The 18,327-nt window shown below is 50.2% G+C and overlaps 1 protein-coding gene across 2 annotated transcripts; it reads right to left on the minus strand.

The window, feature by feature from the left end:
• Positions 1–3,972: 3,972 nt before the first annotated feature.
• Positions 3,973–16,894, minus strand: PCYOX1L (prenylcysteine oxidase 1 like). 2 transcript variants are annotated; one of them, XM_088838568.1, is made up of 6 exons: positions 16,729–16,894; positions 12,275–12,481; positions 10,452–10,626; positions 8,343–8,554; positions 5,533–5,673; positions 3,973–4,667 (listed from the first exon to the last, which is right to left on the minus strand). In XM_088838568.1, the coding sequence occupies exons 1-6, from the start codon at positions 16,811–16,813 to the stop codon at positions 4,270–4,272; spliced, it is 1,218 nt and encodes a 405-aa protein (XP_088694694.1). In that variant the 5' UTR covers positions 16,814–16,894; the 3' UTR covers positions 3,973–4,269. The 2 variants fall into 2 exon arrangements, with proteins under 2 accessions (XP_088694694.1, XP_055287122.1); XM_055431147.2 differs by having other exon boundaries at positions 3,973–4,928; positions 16,729–16,893.
• Positions 16,895–18,327: the final 1,433 nt, after the last annotated feature.

An 18,327-nucleotide genomic window follows, 5' to 3' on the forward strand; every position in this document is an offset into this window, starting at 1 on the left:
GTCTTTTGTAAAGCAAGACCTTGGGTTTGCTCCTTGTGGCTCTGAAGCCAAAACTGGGTGGGAGGTAGATTTCAATCAATGTGGAGGAAGATTTTCTGTCACCCAGAGTTCTTCAACACTGAGATGGGTTATTACAAAAACTGTACATTCATTTATGCCATTTAAGTGTTAGTCGCTCAGTCGTGTCTGACTCTTTGCAACCTCATGGACTATAGCCTGCCAGGTTCCTCTGTCCTTGGAATTTTCCAGGCAAGAATACTAGAGTAGGTTGCCATTCCCTTCTCCAGGGGACCTTTCCAACCCAGGGATTGAACCTGGGTCTCCTACATTGCAGGCAGATTCTTTACCATCTGAGTCGCCTAGGAAGTCCTTTCTACCATTTAGGACAGTCAGATACTTTCTTTGCATTTATAAACCTTTATTTCAGTCACATTATTGGAGCTTTGTTAGTAGAAACCTATCTAGGAGTGAACAAGGGCTGATTCTCCCTAGTGAAGTCAAGGGCCACTGCAAACAAGCCCTTGCTGCTGGCCGGGGTGGGCGGAGGGGGGTGGCAGGTGGGGGCAGGGGGCAGGGGACTGAGACTTGGTGTTTCTAATGCAGTGGTTCCCAGGTGATGCTGATGCTGCTGGTATGGGGACCACATTTTGAGAACTGCTGGCTTATACCAAGAATCTTTGCTGATCAAAAATGCAGTGTGGGGACTTCCCTGGCAGTCCAGTGGTTAAACTCTGCCTTCCAATGCAGGGGGTGTGGGTTCAATCCCTGGTCGGAGAATTAAAATTCCACATGCTGTGGGGTACAGTCAAAAAGGTAAAAAAAAAAAAAGGCTGTATGGGCTGACTTGTCCTAAAGCCCCTGCTGGCTTCTAACCCCTGGATGCTAATCCCTCCCCCAACCCCACCCATTAGACCCTTGCAATCCAATCCTCCTGTGCCCTCCTAGCCCCTGCAGCAAATCCTAAATCAGCTGTTCTAGGGGCTAAAAATACCTACCCTCTCTGAAGACAGCTGAGGGGCTCAGGCGGTGTTTTCTGAAGGTAAGAATAGCTGGCACTTTAGAGTTAATTTCAAGAAGACAGCCAACCGCCAATGTAGAATACTTGGCTGCTCAAACTTCAGCGCCTAAAGCAGCCTTCGTTCTGAATGTTTTCAGGGTTTAATTCATGAAAGGGCAGTGGTTAGGTATGTGCCTGGCAAGTAACTTACCTTTTTTGGTATTGTTCTAGAGTGGATACTGGTTAAAATTACCCTAGGAAGCTTCGGCCTGGTTCCAGACACATGGAAAATAGACTTCACATGCCAGCACGTGCTGATGCCTTCAGCAGCCGCTTCTCCTCCCTGGGGGTGGCTCTTCCCTGTGGTCCCTGCAGTCTGCTCTCCAGGCCTTAAGACTTCAGCAGCACATGAGGGGGTTCCAAGGCCTTTTTGTGGGGTAAGGGCCTAGGAGCCCCCCAGGGTGCCCAGGGCACAGGGATTGGGTGAGGAAACTTCTAATGTGGGTGTGAATGGCTGTCCTCCTCCTATGAGAACATCAGACACACGGAGCCTGGTGCTCAATGAACACTCCTTGATTTTATATGGATGTTGCCTTTTCCTTTTTCTGGGCTTCAGTTTTCTCAATTGTGAAGCAAGCAGTGGGATTTAGGGATCTCCAGGGTCTTCTCTGGTTTTACCATTCTGTGACTTAGGAGCCTGGCCTAGTGCGCTTGGGCTGACAGAGAGGGGTTGACAAAGGATGAGATGGTTAGATTGTATCACTGACTCAATAGACACAAGTTTGAGCAAACTCTGGGAGATGGTGGAGGACAGGGAAGCCTGCAGGGTGTGCTGCAGTCCATGGGGTTGCAAAGTCTGTCACAACAATGTTGCACCCAGGACTACTGAGGTGGTGTGACCTCTTTGCTGTTTCATTTGGTAGGTTGTAGGGCTCTGTCTTTGCAAATGCTGTCTTCTCCCAGAGAACTGTGGGCCCATGCGGGCCTCTTTCCTGGGCTAGGAAGGCTAGGGTGGGCTCTGAGGCCTAGGCTTCCTGCTGGTTTCCACACTCCCTTCTGCTGCCTTCAGGAATCTCTGGCTTTTCCTTATAGGCAGAGAGGTAGTGGGATCCAGCTATCACGTTTGGGCTTGTGGAAGCAGGTAGCTTAGGCATCTTGGCCTATTTTTGTTCTGAGCTGTTCAGGCCTGCCTACCCAGACAAAGGAAGTTTCTGGGGACCAGCGAGCCACACTGCGATCAGGCTGAGGATCAAGTAAATCTGCCCTGGTTGGGCTCTTCTGTGCACATACCCTGAGGGGTGCGAGGGTTAATAGGGACAAGTCTGGTATTGGCCTTGGTCCTCCAGCCCAGTACCAGTGGTCATCATTTACACCACGACAGCCCACAGCATCCTTATTTCAAACACAGGGCTTGACAAGAAATCACTGCATGTAGATTTCACCAGACCTGAGAGGAGGGGGATGGAACAGCCCTATCCTGCATTTGGCTGACCTCTCTCCAGCACCCTTTCCACCCCTCTGATCTTGTATTCTGGAGATCACCTCTTCCTCAGGGCTGTTCTAAGCTGATTAGTTTAATCTCATCCCTTGTGTCCCAGGTGCTGGTCCAGTAGCTAAGTCCTAAGCCATCTGCATTTGACCACAGGAATTGGTTCATTAGGGGCCCAGTGAGTCGAGAGCCCAGACTCTGCTTCAGGGATTGTGATAGAAGACCCTATGGCCCTGGGAGCTGTTGGTGGCCATCTCTGACCACAAAAGAAGTGATGACGCTGGCATTGCACTACACTCAATGCCTGCCCTGTGCCTGGACTTTAATAAGACCCTTTTATTGCTTAGGCTAGTTTGGGTTTGGTTTTTTACTACTGCCACAACCAAAAGTATTCTTACTGATGTGTCAGCTTCCTATTTCTTATAATGACCAATGAGTACATGCTATGTGCACTTCAAAGTCACCATCTCTTTCACTACCATCACTTCCGCGTAGTAAAAGCAACTTCAGACAAATTTGGGCCTCTGCCGCCTTGAAGGGTATTTTGTCCTATACTGAACTCAGTTAACTTTTAAGGAGAAGCTCTGGATTTAAGTTCTATGAATTCATCAAGAGAATGGGCAAATTCATTCCTCACTTTGGGCTTTTATCTCCATTTCTACAAAAGGAGGGAAGTTAGCGGGATGATCTCTGGGACTCTTCCTGTTAGGAATTTACAATGCCAATGTCATTTGGCAGTGTGGTATCCTCATGGGGATCTGGGCCCTCCTTGGAACCAGGTTTAGCTGGTCTGGATAGGACTTGGACATCCAGTCTCCAACAAACTTCATCACAGCACCATCTTTCCTCCCTTTTCTCTTCTGGGTAGATATTTGGGGGTGAGGTACAACTGCCTTCTACCAGCTGGGAACTTGTCTTCTTATAAGACAAGACTCTTAATGGACAGAATGGTAATTTCTTCCAGTTGCCAAGGAAAAAAGTGTTCCTCTTCCTACAGCCTGGTATGTTTCCCTTTTGCCACTGGTTGCCAGGAGGCTCAGAGCTAGGCTGCCAGCTCTGCTGGGGTAACCATTTCTTCCTTGTATCCTTCCAGGCATCTCCTCCAAATGCACTGTTGTTTAAAAACTTGGATGGTGTCTAGTTAAAGTTCTTAACTAGGTACTTGCATCTAGGAAGCCTGACATAAATAGGAGACTCCGGGAGTTGGTGATGGACAGGGAGGCCTGGAGTGCTATGATTCATGAGGTCGCGGAGAGTCGGACACGACTGAGCGACTGAACTGAACTGAATTGAACTGATTATCCTGTCTTATTTATGTTTCCTCATCTTCCCTCTATTTGTAACCATCTGGTTACATATGTTTCATTGGAGGTGTTCCTTAGGTACCCGTTGGGAGTAGACAATAAAGAAACTGGATTCGAAGTTCTCTGCCTTATACTCCCTACCACAGTTATCACTGTCTTCTACTGAGAAAACAAAGTCAGAAGCAGCTTAAGATGGGTTTTTATTTCTTCTTAAAAAAAAAAATAAATAAGTGAATACATTGGCTTGAATGTTCTTCCCCTTCTCTTACTCTCCCCCTTCAAAAACAACCACTGTGAGAATCCTGAAGATGGAAAGGCAGAGAGTGGGCCACCGGGACCCACACTGCAGGGAAAGGACACTCCCCACAGGAAGGTCAGAGAAGGACTCTGTGGGTGCACGTGGCTCATACGACCTTGGCTGTTGTGAAGGGAGTCCTTCTTCAGCAGAGGCGGGACATTTCCAGCTCTCCCCAGAGCCCTCACAGCTCGGTCTTCACCTTGTGCATCAAATCCTTTTGGTCAATCTTGTCTAGGTCCTGGTACCAGCGGTTGAAAGCCAGCAGTGCCACGTTCTTGGCAGCCACAGCCGTCACCTCCACAGAGCTGGCTGCCCACTCCAGGGCATTGAGGTGGAAGAGCTGGTCGTGCAGTGTGAACCGTGGGAGTGGGGTGTGGGGGCTGTGGACGGGGTGGGCCTGCCACTCAGCCGTCTGGACTGAGTAATAGGAGCGAAAGAGGGTCTTCAGCTGGGACCGGAGGAGGGGCTGGGGGGACTGGACTCGCCAAACAGCGGCCTCCTGAGGCTGCTTCCGCCGGAAGCTGGCTGAGATGTTGACGGGACAGATGTTGTCCAGGGCGCAGAAGAAGCTGGGGAAATCTGTGGTAAGGATGTTGGCAAAGGGGAAAAGCTTAGGGTCAGGGAAGCCAAAGTAGGAAGAGTTGAGGTAGCCATGGACCAAGGAGACGACGGTGGGCTGGAAAGAGCCCTGGACGACATCGATGGGCGGGTCAAATCCTTCAAAGGCAATGGTGCTGCTGTTGTCTAGGTGCAGGGGGGTGGCGATGACCACTATGTCATAGTTGTCAGAGCCCGTGCCCGCCTCATTCTCATACCTGACCCGATATAAGGGTTTCCCCTCTGGACGGAGAGAGAAGAGAACACAAAAGTCAACTTCTTTCTTGGCTTCTACCCACTTATCTGCCGTCTGAGGCCCAGCACCGAGGGGACAAGACCCTGGGTGCAGCCATGCAGTCCAGCTGCCGTGTCAGTTTTTCCATGCTGGTATGGTGGCAGGGCGAGCCCTGGACTGGGATCAGGAAACCCAAGCTCTTTCTCTGGCTATGGCTAGCTAGGGAACGTGGGCAAGGCTGTGGCTGAGTGCTCAGTGGTCAAATGAATGGGGCTGCTGCTGCTGCTGCTAAGTCACTTCAGTCGTGTCCGACTGTGTGACCCCATAGACAGAAGCCCACAGGCTCCCCTGTCCCTGGGATTCTCCAGGCAAGAACACTGGAGTGGGTTGCCATTTCCTTCTCCAATGCGTGAAAGTGAAAAGTGAAAGTGATGAATGGGGCTAGATGAAGGCAAATCTGCTTTCTGGCTCTGACATTTGAATCAGGACAACAGTGCCCTCTGGTGTCACTTGGCAGTGCTCGGAACTGCACCCCAGCAGAGGAGTTTTAGGGATAGAGAAGGTGGAAGGGTTCACTGTCTGTGTGTCATGGCCCCTGCTCTGTCTACTTACCTGTTGGCTGCAGGGTCACAGTGGTCACCGTGGCATGGATCACGTTGGCCTTGGTGAGCTTCAGCAGACCAGAACAAACCAGCTTGTTGCCTCCCTCCACAGACCACAAGCTACCTTGGGCCCCGGCTAGAGACATGGCTCCTGGGCAAAGGGGGAGGGAGGGCGACCAGTGGCTTCTCAACCTCTAGGCAGTGGGGCTGGAGAGTCCAGCACCATCCTACCCAGGCCTCTGTCCCAGGTCAAGACTCCTCCCAACTCCCGCATGGAGAGACAATACACAGAAATAAATACAATAGAATTCACAATGTTGTAAAAACATTATGCTCAGTGTAAGAGCCACTATAGAAGACCACAGATTGTATGAGTCTATTTAAATAGACTGACCAGAATGGGCAAATCCGTAGAAACACAGAGCAGATTTGTGGTTGCCTAGGGCTGGAAGGCTAGGGGATGTTGGGGGAACTGATGGCTATAGGGATGAGTTTTGAGGGCAGTGAAAATGTTCTCAAATTGATTGTGGTGATGGAGATACAGGTGTATGTGTGTGCATGCTCAGTTGCTCATGTAGGAGTCAATGGCTTTCAGAACATTCAGGGTTCATGTCTGGCTCTTTGCGACTGTGTGGACCATAGCCCACCAGGCTCCTCTGTCCATGGGATTTTTTTTTCCAGCAAGAATTCTAGAGTGGGTTGCCATTTCCTCCTCCAGGGGATATTCCCGACCCAGGGATTGAACCCATTGCTCCTGCATTAGCAGGTGAATTCTATTGCTGTGTCACCAGGGAAGCCAGATGGAGACACAACTCTGAATGTTCTGAAAGCCATTGACTCCTACATTTTAAATGCATGCACTGTGTGATCAGTTCAGTCGCTCAGTTGTGTCCGACTCTCCGCGACCCCATGAATCACAGCACGCCAGGCCTCCCTGTCCATCACCAACTCCCGGAGTTCACTCAAACTCATGTCCACAGAGTCGGTGATGCCATCCAGCCATCTCATTCTCAGTCGTCCCCTTCTCCTCCCGCCCCCAACCTTTCCCAGCATCGGAATTATATCTCAAAGGATACCTACAAGATGCTGGAAGAGTGAACAGGGTCATCTCGCTGAGGGGACACTAGGCAGGACTAGAAGGCTGGGAAGGAGCTAGCAGCGGCCAGAGGAAGAGTATCCTGGGCATGTGGGAGGTACTTGTTAATTATAAACCCTTTCATTCATTTATTTAGCAAAAATGGTCTGAGTGCCTATGATGGTCAGCACTGTTGTAAGGATATCTCAGTAAACAAAGGGGACAGATTCCCATTGGGAAGCCTGCATTCTAGTGGCAGGAGATAAAATATGTCGATTCAGTAGCCTGCTAGAAGATGATACTGGCAGGGCAAGGGGACTGGGACTGCTGGGGCTGGGACAGGTTAGGCAGCTTCGATGAAAAGGCAACATCTTCACAGAGACATGGGAAGCAAGAGTGTACTATGACTGCGTCTCCAGGAAGATTCCTCCAGGGAGAGGGATGGCCACGTGAAAGCCTCAAGGTGGGAGTGTTCCTGGGACGCTGGAGACATGGCAAGGAGACCAGAGTGGCTGGTCTGGGGTGTGTGAGTGGTGAGACGGTGAGGCCTAGACCACATAGGGCCCTGCAGACCACTGGAAGGACTTTGGATTTTCCTTGAAGGAAAGTAGGAGCCATTACAGTCTTACACGCAGGCCTGTCAGGATCTGTCTTTTGTTTTAAAAGGATCATCTGGGTGATGTGTTGAGCTTGGAGGGGCCAGGGAGTGGGCAGAGGGTGGGGGACCTGGTAGGGGACTTGTAGCAATCCTGGTGAAGGATGCCAGTGCTTAGACCAAGGAAGAGGCACTGCTAGGAAGCAGTCAGATTCTAGGTATACATGGAAGGTAAAGCAGATGGGATTTCCTGACATATGACACAAAGGATATGAGAGAAAGCAATGATTCAAGGTTTTGGCTGGAGCAACCGAGAGGAGTAATTACCAGCCAAACTATGGGGAGGTTGGGAGGGGCAGGCTTGAGGGGAAAGATCAGAAGCTCAGGTTTGGATGCGCTGAGTCTGAGACGCCCATTAGCCTTTCCTTGTGTGGACACAAGGGTGACGGCTGACACATGAGCTTGCAGTTCTGGAGACAGGTCTGGGCTAGAGGTCATGTTTGGGAGTCAGGTGGGTGGAGCGGAAGCCCCAAGACTGGCTGAGCTCACCAAGGAGGCTGCGTAGTTGACATTTGAATCAGGTGTCATTTGAAGGGGACACGGGACTGAGCCTGGGCCGTCCCTGTCAGGAGGCAGGAGAGGAGAAGAACCCAGCCAAGCAGGCCAGTGAGTGCCTGTGTAGTTCCTTGGCCTTGAATGCCCCTCCCCGGCCCTCCACCGCCCCAATAAAATCCTACTGTGTCTTTCAGAATAGTCACCACACCTTGGGGAAGATGTGTCCTGATGTCTCTCTTGGGCAGATCTGTGTCCTGTGCTGGGAGATGGTGGGTGATATATGTGCCCGCCCACCCCAGTAATGAGTAGGGAAGATGCGGTGCTTTAATAAGTGGATACCCAGGAGCCCAGAGGCCTTAGAGGGGCAGATTATGAAACCAATCCAAACAGGAGTGGCAGAAACACCCCAGACCTGAGATCTGAGCTTCCCTTTCTCTGTGAAGTGAGGTGAACACAATCTCCTGCCAACTGAGAGGATGGATGCCAGAATCAAAGGGTGTTGGGGTGATGTCATGTACTGAGTCGGGTAAATGTAAGGTTATTACAGGGAGGGCTGGGGAAGGGCAGATGGGCAGGCTGAGGGCTGGAGGCTCACCAGCAAAGGCGGGCATCGCAGCTGACTGGCTGTAGCTGGCCCGCAGGACGGCGGAGACTACGTCATCGATAAAGCGCTGGGTGACGCCCACCTGGAGCAGGGACTCAGCCACGGAGCGCTGGGTCATGTTGACGAAGGCGGATTCCCCCAGCGAGTAGAGCAGTTCCTCCACACCCGAGAAGGCATAACCGTGGGCCTGGTACTTGTAGATCCTGGGAGACATGTCGACCCAGAGCCCTTGTGCAGAAAGGCCTTTCTGCTGACCACCTGCCGCTGGGTCACTGCACCTGGGGGCCTACCCCTCCTCTCCATGTAGGGGTGGGAGAGGAAGCTTGTTAGGTTACCTTTGGCCTATTTGCAGGCTATGGTAGGCCCGCCCCACCTGGAGGGACAGCCCAGAGGGAAGGGCAAACACTTTGGATCTCACCAGAACCTGGCTTCACATGGTGGCTCCTCTGAATGACAATCATATCACCTCTCAAGCCACTCCCTGATGAGGCTGCAGGCCTCTTCCCACTCAGCTGGGATTGCCAAGCAGTGGGCCAGGCCCGCCCCCACTGACATATCCCCTCTCCAGCAACAACAGCTCTTCCCTGGGTTCTAGGACCACACTGGACCCCATGGCAGCTGCCTTATGCCAAAGTTGTCACCCTCTCTGCTAGCTTGGCCTGTCCTCCCCGGTGGCTCGGTCCAACGAGGCTCCCACTCACCCCCTCGCTAATATCTTCTTCCCCCACGACTCTCCCCACCTCGAGGACTGGCATTTGCCTGGAGCCATCAGCTGATGAACTTTTGGATGGTGGCCTTTGGAATGTTGCTTCTCCTCGGGCTGTTCTGTAAATGTGCCGGGTTTGGTTGTTGACAAGAAGCCCAAATGGAGGTGTCCAGAAAGCAGTTAGAAACTGCTTAGGTCGTGGGTCTGGAACTTAAGGGGAAACTGGGGCTCACGGGTAGAGCCCCCACAAAATGGAGTCTCCCACAAAATGGAGAACTTGGTGCTGGGGGGTTGGATAAAATTGACAAGCGAGAAACGTATAAGAAAGAGGAAAGAGAAGTGAAGAACTAACTGGGGATCCCAGAGAGTACAAGGAAGAAGTGCCATAAAAAGCATAGTTACAGGAGTGGGAAGAGCAGAGAAGTGCCAGAAACCAGGAAGGTGGCCTGGAGGCCATGAACAAGTGTCTGGCCCTGAAGTCTCTGCACCTAGGCCAGGAAACAGGGAGAACCTTTGGAAGGACTGACTGTCAGGGAGAGCTGGGGACCAGCCTGGTGAGTGAGTAGACTATGAGGGGTAGACAGAGTGACAACAGGATACTTATCCTTCTTATTTGGAGTTGATGGGGAGGGGGCTGGGACATGAGGAGATAACTGGTAAAGAGAGGTGTTTTATTCTAGACAGACCTGGAGGACAGAAGAGTTTGTAAATGGTGGTCCACAGGTTGCTTGTGGCCTGCAGATATGTCTTATTTGCCTTGTAAGATGAACTGGTTTGTATGCATTGAAAAACTAATCTCACAATTGGATTTCCAGTTTCTTTTGAAAAACTGGAATTTGCCTTGTGAGGCTGGCATTCCCACATGGCCACAAGGGGTTTGAGCAGAGAGTGAGCTGTCCATTCCGATGGGGCCTGGCTCTTCAGGACCCCTCACTCTGTATCCTTCCCTTTCACTAAACTGCTTCACTTATTCATATCCCAGGTAGGCCCTTGATGGTGGCTGAGTTTGCAACCCATGGTTTTTTTTTTTTGGCCAGAGCACAAGGGATGTGGGAATTTTAGTTCCCTGACCGGGGATCAAACCCATGACCCTTGCACTAGGAACACAGAGTCTTAACCACTGGACCACCAGGGAAGTCCTGCCACCCATGCTGTTATTTACCAGTTTCGCCAAGGGAAAGAGGATGCCAGTGTGACAACACGAGAGACCAAGTACCGCTGTACTAAAGTAAGTCCCTTCCTGATGCTGGGGGTGTGCTCAGAACCTGGGTGGAATTCTCGCACCCAGTGAGTGCCTTTTCCATTTTGACAATCTGCAGTCAAGTTGGTTCCTTCTGCACCTCTTTTCCTCTCTCCCTCTGGAAGGCCCTCCCCAAGGCTCTGCCCAGCCCTACCTCATGAACTTCTCCATGACCTCCTCCACCCACATCTGCAGTCTCAGGAAGCTGATGCCGTAGTGCCACCAGAGGCGGAAGAGGTTCAGCAGGTACCAGTCTGTCTCCTCCAGCACGAAGTTCTCCCCATTGAAGATGGCGCTCCTGCCTCCCACCTCGCGCCGGTGCCGCAGCCCTGAGGAGACAAGGGAGAGGCCCTTAGGTCCCCTACAGAGGCCCCCCTGAACCCCAGGGGGACCTGGCAATGCCGGAAGCTTAAATTCAGGGCCACCCAGAAGGATGGCTCCACTAAAGGGAATGTGACAGTATGCTTGCTGCATCTGTGCTGCTTGTTCAGCAACAGTAAACAGTGTGCTGGGGAGCTGTCTGGCCCGGCTAGTCAACAGAGAAATGAAAATTAAGCTCGTATTCCGTTTTATATGTTTTTCTGACAGGGATCCACTCAGCCATGAGTGAGGGAGATTGAGGCGTCATCCTGGATCGTCTAGGGGCTGAGAGCCACAGGGCTTGCTCTGGGATGGTGGCCCGGGGCACCAAGGCCACAAGGAAGAAACCACAGCTCCTGACAACCACCTGCACTCTACAACTGCCAGAGCATTGGAGCTTCGGATCTCACTTCCTCCTCTCACAGTCTCGGGAGAGGCAGAACAAGAGTCAGTACCCCCCAGGTAAAGATGGATGGATAGAAGGTGAGGCTTAGAGATTATAGGGCCTGCCCTAAGTCATGGGTTTTTCTTTCTTTCTCTCTTATTCCTGTCCTTAAACCACAAAGTTACCCTACCCAGAGGCAACCAGTAAGTATATTCCTTCATCATCCTTCTAGAGATATTTTGTGCCAACACTTATAAATAAATGTGTACACATCTGTGAGCTGTCTCTCCCTCCACCCACCCCCACATACTATTAATATACACAGTTCCGTTCCGTTCCGTTCTGTTCCGTGGCTCAGTCGTGTCCGACTCTTTGCGACCCCGTGGACTGTAGCCTACAAGGCTTCTCCGTCCATGGGATTCTCCAGGCAAGAATACTGGAGTGGGTTACCATTTCCTTCTCCAGGGGATCTTCCCGACCCAGGGACTGAACCCGGGTCTAGCCTGCACCTTACTGACATGTGCATCTTAAGAGTGTCCTATACCTGGGCATATAGGACTTGGCTACTGAATAGTCTGCTGTGTGCTTAAACAATATTTAGTCTCAGATCCTAGTGGATGGGCAGGTAGGATATTTTCAACTTTTGACTATTACAAACAGTGCTGTAATGAGTAACCCTGTACGTCTGCTGCTCTGTACATCTGTGAGCACACTTACAGGATCACTTCTGAGAAGTGGAATTTCTGCATCCAGTGGTATATATATTTGTGGTTTTGACAGATGCTGCTGGGGTTGAATCACAGCTCTCTCACTTATTAGCTGTAGGGCCTTAGCCCAGGTGTATGAGCCTCAGTTTCCTTGGGAGGAGATACAGCACCCATCTTGCAGGCTGGTAGGAGGGTTAGAGGTAATGTCTATGTATGACCCAGAAGGACGCCAGGTGCTTGGCAAGCACACAGCATGTGGAAGCCATTCTGATTATAGATTATTGAGAAGCAGTAAACTGATGGGGGAAAAAACTAGTCTGGGGGTGGGGCTGTCAAACCTGAATTCTAATCCTGGCTCTGCAACTAACTCACTGTGTAACCTCAGGCAAGTTCCTTCCCCTCTCTGGTCTCAGCTGCTCCATCTGTAAAATGAGGAGATTGGGCTACATGACCTTCTGGCCTTGACCATCAGGGTCACCTGGGAAGGGCCCGAGGGCTGCTGCCAGCTCAGGATGGTGCACTCACCCAGCTGCTTGACGAAACCCTGCATGTGGAGGCTCAGGGAGTGAAAGGAGGCAGCGCCGCTCTCATAGTGCTGCTTGTTGACGGAGATGGTGGCTAGGCGGCCGCCCACGGTCCCCTTCTCGAACACGTCGATCTGCACCCTGGGGCCAAAGTGCTGTTGGAGGAAGTGGGTCACAGCAGAGCCCCCGATTCCAGCTCCAACCACAGCTGTCATCAGGCCCAGGAGGCAGGCATGGGGAGAGACAGAGCAGGGGCATGAGACTGTGGGTCACTCCTTCTCAGTCTCCTGGGCTGGTGGTTTCCTAGGTACTCGCCTCTCACAGGCTTCTAACATCTCAAAAACGAAATCTGTAGACTGGTGCTTAGTAAAGTGTTAGCTGCTCAGTCATTTCCGACCCAACTCTTTGGAACCTCATGAACTGTAGCCTGCTAGGCTCCTCCATCTATGGAATTCGCCAGACAGTAAAGCTATCAATAAACAGCGAAGTACAACCTGCAAACTACCACCTACTATAACCCTTATTTTATAAAGAAAAAAACAAGTCAGCAGCAAAGGGGCAGGGAAGAATCTCAAAATTTATTTAAGGGAATAAATCTAGCTTTATACAAACTCATTGAAAGTCAAAGTGAAAGTCACTCAGTGGTGTCCGACTCTTTGCAACCCCATGAACTGTATGTAGCCTGCCAGGCTGCTCTGTCCATGGAATTCTCCAGGCCAGAATACTGTTCCCTTTTCTAGGGGATCTTTCCAACCCAGGGATTGAACTCAGGTCTCTCACATTGCACGCAGATTCTTTATCATCTGAGTCACCAGGGATATTTTATTATGAATTGGTGAATACCTGGTCACTGCCAGGTAATTAGATTAGTATTAGGAATCCAGTCCTTAATCCAGGTTGGCAAACTACAGTCTGAGAGCCAAATAAAGGCAGATTTCTGTTTTTGCAAGCTGAAGCTTTATTGGAATGGAACCATGCCCTTTCTTTAGCTTATTGGCTATGGCTCTCTCATGCCAGGCAGAGTTGAGTAAAGTTGGAACAGAGGCTGTAAGCACAGCCTAAAGTATTTACTCTCTGGCCTTTAACTTAAGAATTCAGCCAACCCTTGATCTATTGCAACTTCTCACCTGACACTTAAGTCATTTCCACATCCACATTTGCCAAGCCTGGAATTCACCCTGTGACAGATAACTCATCACCATATAGGGCACTCTATTCCACTTTGGACTCTTGTTATAGTTTCAGTTTTTTGACATCTTTTTTGGTCTTGCCCACTGTCTTTACGTCTCCTTCTTCTTTCCTTAGTTAGTTGCAAACTTAGTTCATATACCATCAATATTCTGATCCAAGTCACTGAGAAAAGCGTGTTACTGGTCAGGGCTCTGAGGTGCTGCTAGGTACCACTGACCAACAGATACTTATCATTACACAGCACTGAGAGGATAGTGAAGCAGCTGTGAAGCTACTGAGCTGGACAGCCATGCTACCCAGGTTTTGCCCACCAGGTATCTAAGACACAGCTTTCTTCTCACCCGACAGTCAGTAACCTACCAAAGAGAAGGAGATTTGTCTTTACTAGACCCATGCTGGGCTTTCCAGGTGGCGCAGTAGTCAAGGATTTGCCTGCCAATGTAGGAGGTACAAGAGACGCAGGTTTGATCCCTGGATCAGGAAGATCCCCTGGAGGAGGAAATGGCAAAACCCACTCCAGTATTCTTGCTTGGATAACTCCATGGACAGAGGAGCCTGGTGGGCTACAGTCCATGGGGTTGCAAAGAATTGGATACAACTGAGCACACACACACACACACCCCTGTTGGACCCTAAGACTACTAACTCTTGTCAAGAAGGTAAAACTACAAGGTTCTTTATGATCTGGTCTCCATTTACTTATTCCATGTTCTGCCTCAGCCTTGCAACACTCCACCTTCTTGTCTGCCTCAATTTCTTTTTTTGGCCATTCCATGCAGCATATGGGATCTTAATTCCTTGACCGGGGATAGAACTCGTGCCCTCTGTAATGGAAGCACAGAATCTCAACCACTGGACCGCCAGGTTAGTCCCCTGCCTCAGCTTCTTTTGCTGTAGAACAGAGACTTCGCCCTGTCATGCCTGTGCCTTTGCCCACGTCGTTCCCTTTGTCAGAAACACTCTGTTATCCTTTGCCTTGCTGACCTCTGTGGCCCTTATATGTCATTCTTAGCTGGCTGGCCTGACCTGCCTAAGACAACTGTCCCTCCTGCATATTCCCACAGCATACTCTTCTTACCCTGGCCTGGTCTGTGGGACACTACTCAAGTGATCTGTCAAGGACTGAGGGCAGGTCCCTATGTCCCCAGATTCTGGCAGGCAGTAGAGGTCACTATTGCATTTTGAAAGAACAAATTACTTCCTTATTCTCAGTGTTTACAAAGTCGCTTCAAAGGATACCCTTTAACCTTTTAAACCAAGTGCTTCCCACCCTTTCCATTTTTGACAAAGCCCTGAATTATCTTCCCCCCCCCCCCAAGAGAAATTGTTATCACAAGACCTGGAAGCTGCCTAAAGGCTATAGGGAAGCAGGAGACCTCACCTCACTAAGAACTGGCTCCTTCAACACCAATGACCTGACACCTGCTCTCTAGTCTGTGGTAAGATTTGCTGGACATAGAATGAATGAAATTGAGAAGGCCCTGTAGCAATGTAGATCGGGATCCTGGAGGACAGTGGGTTTTACCACTGAGCAGAAACCCATTCTCCGCAGAGAGAACAGCATAAGCAGGCCCGGGTGGAATTACAGGGGAATTTAAAGGGTCCGATGCCACACCGAGGTGTTCAGATTTTATCACGAAGCAGCCTGAGGCTTACACCATCTTAACAGGAAGCTCCTCATTCCCATTGTGGGTAGGGTCCAAGCCACCGAGGATGCACAGAGGCTCTTATCAGAGCACTGAGGAAAATCAAGAAAGTTGCAGGAAGCTTGGCATTGCCAAATCTCTTGCCTTGATGATGCCTGGGGGAGATGGGTAGGGCCAGCTGGAATGAGGCAGGCAGCAAGTTCTGCGTTGGCAGAAATAGTTGAGCTGTGAGGAGGTCCTGCCCCTTCCTCAGTGGTCACTGGGAAATGCCATGCTCTGCTGCATCATGCTCTTTCTCAAGAGATGTGGGAGCCCTGCACATCAAGACCTTGCCTGCCACATTCTTCCCCATCCTTCAAAGCCTGGCTCCAAATCCATCTCCTTCATCAGGCCTTCTCTATCCACTTCACTCTCAGGATTCTCTCTCCTCTGAAACCCCTAAATGTCAGTCCTAAATTGATTTCTGGCACCCTTCAGCCTGTCTTAATCCTTTATGGCCTGAGCTGGGGTTTGGTAATGCAGACCTTAGCACTGCACTGGCCCCATTATGTCTGTGGCACTCCCATGGGGCAGCCCTCCCTCCCAATGAGAGTCACTCCTCTCCCACACCAGAAACCCAGAATCTCTGCCTACAGAAATCTGATATATGAGGGACTTGAAAATCTTTGATTCATATTGAGTTAAAATGACAAATGTTAAGAGGAAAAGAGTATAAACAAATATGGAATGTTAGTTATATACATGATGAAGTATTTAGCAGTATGTCCTGATGTCTGCAATTTATTTTGAAAAGCATTAAAATGTAAGATGGATTAATGGACATGTGATAGGTCTGTGATAAAGCAAATATAGTAGCAGTTTCTTAACAGCAGAATCTAGGTGCTGGGTAAAGAGATGATCAATGTGTAAGTCTTTTAACTTTGGTCTAGGTTTGAAAATTTTCAACATAAAATGTTGAAGAAAAAAAAAAAAGCAAATAACTAAGAAGACTGCTGTGAAACATTCCTCATTTTGTCATTCAGCAAATCTGTCCCCAGAGGACTTACCATGGGTTCTGTCTCTCCTACCCTCCATGAGGTTTTTGGCTTAGATGTTGCTTCTAGGAAGCCCTCCCAGAGCCCACAAAGACGGTGTGTATATTCAGTCTTTCTCAGCCTTAGCACTAACTTCCTTGTATTGTGCAGTCTCTCCTCCTCCGGACAGGAACTATGGACCAGTGCCTGCTACACAGACGACCCTCAATAAACCTGTGTGAATGACATCATCCAGACAGGCCAGAGTCTTGGGGGCACCTGGCAAAGAGCCAGGTCGAGGGCAGATGCTCAATGCCCCTGAACCTTCTGGTGAGACCAGTGACCAGTCCTGCCCCAAGGCTCTTTTCTGCCCCAGGTAGCCCTGGACACAGGCCCACGCCTCCCTCCCCATCAGCACCTTGCCTACTGCGGTCCCCTTCCTTTCCCAGTCCCAGTGCCTCGGCTCTTCTCCACCCAGCTCCTCTCCCGAGGACCCCTCCCCTCGTCCAGCTGCCTTCCCCTTCCCCCATCCAGCTGCTCCCGGCTGACAACCCTTTTCCCTCGCAGCCCTCCCAGATCTGCACCCCACCCAGTCCTTCCCGCACCGATTTTACTGGGCCGGGCATCGCCTGTAGCGGCGGCAGCGAGGAGCGCGGCCAGCGCGGCGAGGAGCCGGGCAGCGTGGGCCATGGCGGGCAGCGATGGGGGCAGCACGCCGGGGCTCGGGCACTGGCGGGTTGGCGCTGGGCTCCCCGCCCCGCCCCAGCGCCCAGCTGGCTGTTCCGCCTTCCAGCCTCGCTGGTCACAGCTTCTTATTGGACAAGCAGCAGTCCCTCTTCGGCACGAGGCCCTCATTAGCCGCATCTCTCTGGGGGCAGGTTCTGTCATTGGCAACTTCTCCGTCCCGCCTCCTGGATGCGGTTTCCTCATTGGCTGGCTTGTCCTGCTCCGGCGCAGGTGTGCGCGCTTTGGGTGCTCAGCATCAGGACCCGGGCCCAGCTCCGGGGAGATTGATGACAGAGAAAGAACTGAAGCTTTGACGATCTCCGTTCAAATCCAACCTCTGGGCGTTAGTAGCTCTGCAACGTGCCTTCTCTGTGTCTCAGTTTCCTGCTCTACCTTTCTAGGTGGTTGTGACAATCACGTGAAATAAGGCATGTGAAATCACTTGGCAGTGTCTGCAAGTGCTGGAAACTGCTGACCAACCATGCAGCCAGGATGGCTAGACGCTACTTGTTTCAGCCAGATGCTTTCCAGACTGCTGTTAGTTACCACGTGTCTTTGCAGCTTTGACACACAGTTTCTGTCTCTGTCTTCTACTTCAAACACAAAAGGTAAGAGTTCCATCCACTCTTTAGAGGGGAGAGGAAAGGTAGAAAGGAAGAGGTAAGCTCCATTTTCACCCTCTAAGGAAACAAAAGCAGCTTCACTATGGCTAGTTTTCTACACTATAAAGGACAGATTTCCTCTCACAGAAAATAAAATTGGGGATGTTTCAGAAAAAAGGAAAATTCGTGTGTATTCAGTCAGATTATGGCTAAGAATAGAAACAGGACTCTGAGAAGAGTAAAAGGGCATAGAGCTGAGATTACAGCCAACTTTGTAAATCTTAACATCGACAAACTGGATTATTAGTAAAATGGTAGATGAATAAACATGCATTTCCCATTAAAAAAAAAACAAACACTTTTGGGCAATATTTGTTAAAATGCAAAACCAGACTTAAGATACTCCTTTAAATTACTGTTTTCTTTTTGGCCTCACTCTATGGCATGTAACCTGCATTTCAACTTGTGCCCCCTGCATTGGGAGCAGTCTTAACCACTGGAATGTCAGGGAAGTTCCTTCCTTAAATCATCTTTTAAAACAAGCATTCATTGATCACTTTGTGCCTTGTTCTCTTATGTGCTAACAGTATGATCCATGCAGTATTTATAGGGTAAAATCATATTAAAACTCAAATTTGCTTTTTAGTAAGTAAACATTGCTCCGTCATGTCTGACTCTTTGTGACCCCATGGACTGTAGCCTACCAGGTTCCTCCACCCATGAGATTCTCCAGACAAGAATACTGGAGTGGATTGCCATTTCCTTCTCCAGATCTTCCCAACCCAGGGATTGAACCCAGGTCTCCCGCATTGTAGGCAGACGCTTCACCTTCTGAGCCAATTTTAGGGTCCTTGGTAATTCTAGATTTTACAGCTG

Source organism: Moschus berezovskii, chromosome 8 (assembly GCF_049115385.1).
Source record: "Moschus berezovskii isolate FMDL1 chromosome 8, NW_MosBer_1.0, whole genome shotgun sequence".
NCBI lineage: Eukaryota > Metazoa > Chordata > Mammalia > Artiodactyla > Moschidae > Moschus > Moschus berezovskii.

Excerpts from the sequence above, each read along its gene's own strand:
- PCYOX1L (XM_055431147.2), bottom strand. The coding sequence starts at position 16,813 with ATGGCCCACGCTGCCCGGCTCCTCGCCGCGCTGGCCGCGCTCCTCGCT. Across the intron at positions 8,555-10,451 it reads GTCATGGAGAAGTTCATGAG|GATCTACAAGTACCAGGCCC; the intron begins GTAGGGCTGGGC and ends CATGTCTCCCAG. Across the intron at positions 5,674-8,342 it reads TGCGATGCCCGCCTTTGCTG|GAGCCATGTCTCTAGCCGGG; the intron begins GTGAGCCTCCAG and ends CCCTTTGCCCAG.